The 8,773-nt window shown below is 32.6% G+C and overlaps 1 protein-coding gene across 1 annotated transcript; it reads right to left on the reverse strand.

Annotated features, from left to right (window-relative positions):
* Positions 1 to 3,909: 3,909 nt before the first annotated feature.
* LOC106772137 (cell division cycle protein 48 homolog) lies at positions 3,910 to 8,050 on the reverse strand. Its single transcript, XM_014658331.2, has 9 exons — positions 7,917 to 8,050; positions 7,651 to 7,816; positions 7,336 to 7,564; positions 6,130 to 6,896; positions 5,824 to 6,045; positions 5,631 to 5,702; positions 5,266 to 5,547; positions 4,744 to 5,103; positions 3,910 to 4,457 (listed from the first exon to the last, which is right to left on the reverse strand). Exons 1-9 carry the CDS (start codon positions 7,943 to 7,945, stop codon positions 4,155 to 4,157), a joined length of 2,430 nt encoding a protein of 809 aa, XP_014513817.1. The 5' UTR covers positions 7,946 to 8,050; the 3' UTR covers positions 3,910 to 4,154.
* Positions 8,051 to 8,773: the final 723 nt, after the last annotated feature.

The raw sequence follows: 8,773 nt of genomic DNA on the forward strand, positions 1-8,773 counted from the left end.
CTCAGCGGTCAGTTTTGCCGCTGAGCGGTTTGCCCCTAATCGTCCTGGACGCTCAGCGGTCCATTTTGTCGCTTAGCGGTCCCTTTGACTCTCTTTTCATCCTTTTTCTTCATCTTTCACGAGTATAAGTCCACCTTGATTTACTTTCTTCTTCAATTCTCATCAAAATGCAAAACAATGTAAAATCAAGCATAATATCTCTAAAACCAAATTTGACTCTCTCTTGACTCAACTAAGTATTTTACTTGATTTCAAGCTCATTCTAAGCCATAAAGGGTGTGTTTTGATATTAAATTTAAGTATGAAAATAACGGTTTTTAGACCATTATCAACCATTAAGACCTAGTAGATTATTTAACAAAGCATCACTTATGAGGTAAGTATCCCTATCTTGTGTGACAATAGTGCAATCACTAGTCTATCCGAGAATCATATTTCAATCTTGGAATACATGCATAGAAATTGAACATGACTTCATATAAGATCATTTTCATAAAAGGATTGAGGATTTACAATTTATACTCACAAATTATCAAAATGTTGATATTTTTATCCAATCCTTATCTAGAAAATATTTACTCTTTTAATAGCATTATTAGACACAACTTTTGTTGAATATGTGATTAATTAAAGAATGCAAAACATCAAACATATGTGTAATGTGCATCAAACTTATGCATTCATTTGTATCAAATTCATATGCATACATATCTTGCATGATACACATGCATATGATTTTCAATGTCATTCTTGAAATCAAATATTCCATGTTGTCTCTAAAATATGCAATATAGAGCACAACCAAGATTAATTCTCATAGGACACATATTGATTGTATTCATTCTTTATAACAAAAGTAAGGGTAAATTTGAAATCAAACAGAACAAATATAACTATTAAATAAAATCATCTTATAATAAATTTTCAATCTACATGACTATTTAATAAACTAATTAACTCTTTCATCAACTTTTTTAAAAACAAAACTATGCTTTCAAATAAAATGTTATATTAAATTTTATACTGTATGACCGTTTAGTCAGTTCAGAATCGGATGATTTCATCATTCAAGAACACCTAACAAACTGATTAGTTGAATAGTATGAACCGAACTACCAATCTTAAACAAGAATTAGGATTAATAATGATTATCTTAAGTCAAAGAGATCCCAATTTGACTAATATTAATAAAAAGTTCATTTTAAAATCTATAAATACATATTTAAGATATTAGTTGATTACATTTAATATGTATTAATTGTTAAATATTTATTAACTTTGATATCAAAATAAATTATGATGCAGGTAAGTTCAAAATAAAAGTCGGACAAACAAAATTTGAAACACTATTAACATCACCTCACAAACCAAAACAAATTTCATTCAAATTACTTTTTATTATTAAGGATCTTTTAATACAGCCCCTTGTAAGATATCTTCGTGACAATACTTCTCAAAATTTGCAAACAACACCTTATCACAGAATTTATAAACTCTCTTTAATAATGAAATTTGATACTTAAAATATCACCTCTTAATATTCCATATATATAATATTTATTAACCACAACAATCTAATATATATGAGCCACAACAAACTAATATATATTAACCACAACAATAATTTACATTAACAGCCACAATAATTCAGCTAACAACAATAATCATTTACATTAAAAACAACAATAATTCACATCAACAACAATAGTACAACAAAAACAGAAAATTAAATATGATAAATAAAAAATAATTTTTTTTTTCACAATACAAAACTAATACAGTAAAACCAAATATGTAATATACATAATCATTTCCTTAAAATCAACTATAATTAATTTCTTATTTCAAAATACTAGATATTTCTGCATGTAATAATTAAAAGATATAATAATCAAATTTATTGCATATTTCACATATATTTTCCTCTCCAACAAATTTTCTTATAAAACTACCCAATAACAAATTTTGACCACCTCTTACTCCATGTTCTTTTATACCTAACAAAATAACAATCTCACTTAAAATATCTCCATGTTCTTTTATACCTAACCAAATAATAATCTCACTTAAAATATATCAGATGATTTCATACCTAATAAAAATTGAGCCATTGTAATCAAATATTAATAAATTGAACCATATATATAACTTTATGTATCACAATCATAATGTATTCAGTTCATTCAAAGAATTTGTACACCATGTAATCAAAATAACCATTTGAATAGTTTTAAGAAATATCATTATTAGCTAATTATCATCCTCAATAGTCGTACATATATTTTTATCAAAATTGTGTTTCCACTCTTAATTTATCTAACATCAATCTATTTTATTATTATGAATCATATTTTTGTTTTAAATATCACAAAACAAAAATTCGAACTCCTCGTACATCACTTAAATGCTTTCTTATATTTCATATAAATTATCACATTACAAAAATGTATTTTCTCCTTAAAAAAAACAAAAAAAAAAATATCCCAACCATTTTAATCATGACAACAGCATAATCATAATAAATAAATAGATCTTCTCCTATATTCTTATATGTTGTTTTAAGGATTATTAGGATTTATTGTGTTCTAACGTTAATGTTCTCGTATAAATATATCTTTTTTTATATTTTTATAAAACAACATAAATAGATTCCCAGGAAGACTTTCAAATGAAATTCTAATGATACAACATTCAAAACAAACAGTTTTTCTCTACATCTCCACACATTTCTTCTTACGTCTTCACATTTCAAAAATATCTTCAGAATTATGTTTTTTTTAACTAATTTCAAAATCTATAAAAAGATAATTCTTTAACAAATTTCAAAAAAATCTTTCAACAGATTTCAAAATTTATTTAAGTTTTAATTTTTAAGAGATTTCAAAAACTGTAAAAAAAAAATTCTTAAACAGATTTTGAAATTTTGTTGAAAGATTTTTCAGAATCTTTAATAAATTTTGAAATCTGTTCAAGAAAAAAAAATTAACAGATTTCAAAATCTATTGAAGCACAAAATGGAGGTGTTGAGTTTTTTAAATTACAAAGGATAGTTTTGAAATTTTAAAAAAATATGGAAGTGCAAACGAAATGTTTGGAGGTACAGGAGAAATAGCCGAAGATTCAATCACTCACATTTGATCCATTTTCCCTAGTTTCTTCGGCTTTTCATTAGAGAAACTTGGGAAGATTTAGCACCAATGAATCATAAATATTTCATAAAAAAAAAAAAAAAACAAAACATCATTTCCAACCCAAAAACAAAAGCAATAGGTGTATAAGTCATCTTTCTTATATACTATTATTCAGACTTATTATTAGTTAATATGAGATTGAACTCTCCCTTGAAATCTTAATATTACTTAATATGAGATTAAACTCTCCCTTGAAATCTTAACAATCTCCAGCCAAATGTGAGCTTCTTCTATATTTATACTTTCCCACAACTAATCATGGTTACCCACTTATATTATATTTTTTTATAATAAAACACTTTACTTGAAATCTTTTTAGAAAGAATTTTGACACAGAATCTTAATAGTATCAATCTTAAAATTTTCATGCTAGCAAAATACTTTTCTTTTTATAAATAATTCTCATATTTTTTAGTCTAATTCAAATAATAATATAAATTAATTAAAAATAATAATAAATTACACGTGAGATAAATTTCGCTTACAATTTTAATAAACTTCATAAAAATTTACCTTACTTTTGTTTCCATTATACATACACATAGAGAGAGACACGCAAACACATGTATTGACCCGTCGGAACAGCTCAAAGAGCAAACAACAACTATCCCATTATTTCTCCGCATCCTGATAAATACTTGCTCACATAAAGATTTGTTTTAATAACAGTAAAAATCACTATAACAAGTTTCAAAAAATTATTTTGGTAGACGATACAGGGCATGAAATTCACGTCATAAATTACTATAAATTCAAATAAAGCTAAGCTCTCTCAAATGTGCTTTAAATCTTTTTTTGACGTCCAAATAAATCTTTCGACTTTCAAAGAGGCTTTTACCACAAGAATAAGAACCTTTCACAAAGGATGCCCATAATAAATCCCAAGAAGCCTGACTTTCAGACAGAAAATAAGTACATAAATTAGCAACATTGTTTATAATTCAAGCAAAGGCAAAGGTAGGTCTAACTGTAAAGATCATCCTCGTCAGCTCCACCAGCACTTGCAAAAGGGTCAGATGCAGTGCCAGCACCAGCACCACCAGCACTGGCATCTGAAAACCTGAACTCGGATCCAAACCCTCTTGACTGCTGCAATGTCTGAGCAAATGCCTGGTACTTGCGAATGTCAGCATCGCTTACACTCCTTCGTGCATATTTCATTGACTCCTCAAAATGAGCTGCCTTGATTTCAGCTACCTCTTCCTCTTCAATATCCTCTTCCATTGCCTCAGGGTTATCTCTTTTCCTCCTCTCTCTCTCAATGTCCTGCCAAGATAATAACATTTCAGCAAATTGCCTTTAATCTGAACTCGGATAAAAACATTTTGAAAAGTGATAATATCAAATTCTTGAAAAGGCTTGTTTTGACGGTCGAATATTATTTGTAATTTATCAAAAACCGTGAGACAATTAAACTAACACAAATTTCTTAAACTCTAATAAATTTCAACCTATACAGAAATCATTCAAAATTTCTCACATTCTTTAATTGTCATTGCCACGGCATAGTAGCCAATAAATATCACAGAAAAAGGTGTCCTCCAAAGTTTACCTTCTCAATGTTCTCTCTTATAGCATACTTGCATGCACGCTGGCAAATTTCAGTGATATCTGCACCACTGAAGCCCTGAGTATACTTGGCCAGAGCTCTGAGGTCAACATCTTTTGAAACAGGAGACTTTCTCAAACAAGCTTTAAATATCTGATGACGGGAATCCTCATCTGGNAGTGGGATATAAATCAATTGATCCAGACGGCCCGGTCGCAGAAGAGCAGGATCTATAATGTCTGGTCGATTAGTGGCCCCAATGATGAACACGGTTTTCTTTGCTGACATACCATCCATCTCTGTAAGCAATTGATTCAAAACCCTATCAGCAGCACCACCAGCATCTCCTACGCTGCTGCCCCTCTGCAAGATTAAAAACATGCAAGTTTTAAACACAAGTAACAAGAAAAGACAATTAGAGTANTCTTACAACNAATCANNAGGGATGTAAATGCGNCGGCATCTTAGATACCAGTAACTTTTGCAGATGCCAAGCCATTGCTTATAGTATGGTATGGTACAAACCTGAGTTGCAATAGAGTCAAGTTCATCAAAAAATAGAACACATGGAGCAGAACCACGAGCTTTGTCAAAAATTTCCCTCACATTAGCCTCACTTTCTCCAAACCACATGGTAAGTAGTTCAGGACCTTTGACACTGATGAAGTTCGCCTGGCATTCATTGGCAATGGCCTTTGCCAAAAGGGTTTTACCACAACCGGGAGGCCCATAGAAAAGAACCCCCTTTGAAGGTGACATTCCAAACTTCTCAAATTTCTCAGGGTGTTCCACTGGATATTGAACAGTCTGAAAAATAAAATTTATTAGAGCCAATATTCAAATGAGAGAAAACATGTAGAGATATATCTCAATGCAGTAGCTCAACTTACCTCTTGAAGTTCTCTCTTCACATTCTCAAGACCACCAATATCTTCCCAGCTGACGTTGGGCACTTCAACGACCTAGTCCATTAATAAACCAATGTTTGCAGATTAAAGTTTGAATAGTGTGATCACACCAGTGTCAACCAAGGAGGAAAGAACAAGAAGAGAAAAAACTATGAAAAACTGGAAAAATACTTACTGTTTCTCGGAGGGCAGAAGGATTGCTTGTTCCGAGAGCAGTCTGGAAATGCTCATTTGACACTGCCATTGAGTTTAGTATCTCGGCGTCAATGGACTCGTCCTCCAAGTCAATGACGTCCATTTTCTCTCTGATGCATTGAAGTGCAGCTTCAGTACACAAAGCAGCCAGATCAGCACCAACATATCCATGTGTGTCCTTAGCAATCCTTTCTAAATCGACCTGCAAATTATACAACGGACATCGTTCTCATATTTCAGACATTCATATCAAACCACAACTAAAGGGAGAAGAATTCAATCTTACATCATCAGAAAGCTTCATATTTTTTGTGTGTATGCGAAGAACCTCAAGGCGACCAACCTCATCTGGAACGCCAATATCTATCTCCCGATCAAACCTACCAAACCTCCTAAGGGCAGGGTCAATGCTATTGGGACGATTTGTGGCTCCAATAACAATTACATGAGCACGTGATTTAAGACCGTCCATGAGAGTCAAGAGCTGGGAAACAATTCTCCTCTCAACTTCCCCGTGAGTCTTCTCCCTCTTTGGAGCTATCGAATCTATCTCATCAATGAAGATAATAGAGGGCGCATTCTTCTCAGCTTCTTCAAATGCCTTCCTCAGATTGCTTTCACTCTCACCAGCCAATTTTGACATGATCTCAGGACCATTAATGCAGAAAAAGAAGGCTCCAGTTTCATTTGCAACAGCTCGAGCAATCAAAGTCTTACCAGACCCGGGGGGTCCATATAGCAGAATTCCCTTAGGTGGCTTAACACCAATAGATTTGAACANCTGTGGATGCCTCAATGGCAGTTCCACCAGTTCCCTAATCTGTGCCATNTGNTTTCTAACACCACCAACATCGTCATAACCAACCTCGTCTAACCGATTCTCATCTTCCCTTTTAACAGGCTCTCCCTCACAGAAGATCTCAGTGTCAGGAGCAACGACACAATACTCTGCAGGATCGGTTTCAATAACCTTGAACTCCACACTTCTCATCCCCCCTCTCACAAGAAACAAGTCACCTTTCCTCACTGGTCTATATGCCTCAAGGAAATAAGCTGGAAAAGTAAAACAGGACTTAATGTAAAGTTGAGTTAACTTATTTCTAGAAAAAATAATTACTAGATTAAGCACCGTCCTCACAAAGCTTCTAACTGAACAAAAAATACCACTCCATCATAGTTTGCAGATATCGCAAGCACATTACACTCTTAGTATTCGTAACAAAAATAGATATCCAGCAGGTGAGGTTCAATGAAGAGATTGGTTTCTTTAATTGTTTCGTAAGCACTACTTATTAAAACCCACTTAGATAAACTTCTACGCAAGCCATCAGTTCTTCATTAAAACCCTGTTTGGCTTAACTCGTGCCCTCCATTCATGCTATCTTATTTAAGAGAAAAGTTCATCGACACAGAATGTAAGACTAATAATTTTAGGAATGATATAAGGATTGCAAAAATATGATATAAAAAAAGAGTATGTATGTGCACTCACGCTTCAAGTAAGCATCAAAGAGATTTCCAGTAACGCCCTCAATGGTGTCATCGACGGGAAGAATGTGCACTCTCTTTCCGTACTTAACATCAGGGCATGCGTGAACGGAGACAACGTCACCGAGTCTAACCCTAAGGTTGCTCCTGACGACCTTGTTCATCCGTATCTTGGGCTCCTCACAGGTATCGTCGGCAAGGGCAATACAGACAGTATCCTTCCTCTTCTTGCCCTAAAGACAAAAAAAAAACAACACAAAATGGTTATAAAAAAATTCCAGTAAAATCCAAACTGAAAACCCTTGGGTGGTTCGTTCACCTTGAGAAGAATTGTATCTCCGCGGAAAAGCTGGAGCTTATCCATGGTATCAGGGTGGAGNGCGACGACGGAGTTGTCATCGTTTACGGCTTCGTCAACGACGAGTCGGTTGGGNGCCTTCTTGCGCTCCAAGATCGCGGTACTGAAATCTCTCTTTGTTCCCTTACTGAAGAAAGAAGAAAATAGAATGAATTAGATTTAGAATCTGTGGGAAGAGAAAATAATCGATCGAATTCTTAAGATCTGAGGAGAAAGCAGAAGCTTACGCATCGGAGGACTCGGGTTGGTTCGCCATGGAATTGAAGAGAGTTGAAAGAGAATGGGAAAACAGAGGGATCTGAAATTGGGAACTTTGGTAGGTTACTGGATATTTATAAAGCGGGTAATTGGGTAAGCTTCTTTTCTTCTCGCTCAAGAAGCCTGGTTATATTTTAAATTTCATGCTGTTTTAAATTTATCATTATTAAATATTGAATTAGTTATTTGATTTGATTTAAGTATTTAAGAATATTTAGAAATATAATAAAAAATGTATTATTTAAGAATTTCAAAAGTTTTAATATTTAAGATTTTTCTAACTCGATATAATAACTTTCTGTTTTATGATTAACTGATCGAACTAATCGTGTAATTGATTTCAAATTTAAAATAATCATAAAACTAGTATAAGTAAGAACATGTCAAAAAGTAATGAAAAAAATGAGTGAGCGAGTGTCTGATTTAATGGGATTGTGAATTTGATTATCTTAATAATTCTGTATATTATAGAATATTTGAGATATTTTTTAGAACTTTAAAATTAGTGTTGCAAACAAAAAAAAAGGTTAAAACTTGCATTCTAACCTGATCCATCATGAATTTGGATCGGATTGAGTTTGAAAAAAATATCATTTTAGGTTTAATACATCTTTTGGTCCCTACTTTTATGCGTTTGGTTCAAAATGATCCCACTTTTTAAAAAAGTTCAAAAAGATCCCATATTTCGTTAAAAAATGTTCATTTCAGTCCTTTTTGCTGACACCGTCAAAAATCTAACGATTCAAATGCCACCGTGGCCAAACTTTAATGAGCTGTGAATTTTATAAATACGTGACACGTTGATCTGGATAAACATTTTAAAAAA

The sequence above is a fragment of the Vigna radiata genome, chromosome 8 (genome assembly GCF_000741045.1).
Source record: "Vigna radiata var. radiata cultivar VC1973A chromosome 8, Vradiata_ver6, whole genome shotgun sequence".
Classification (NCBI taxonomy): Eukaryota; Viridiplantae; Streptophyta; class Magnoliopsida; order Fabales; family Fabaceae; genus Vigna; species Vigna radiata.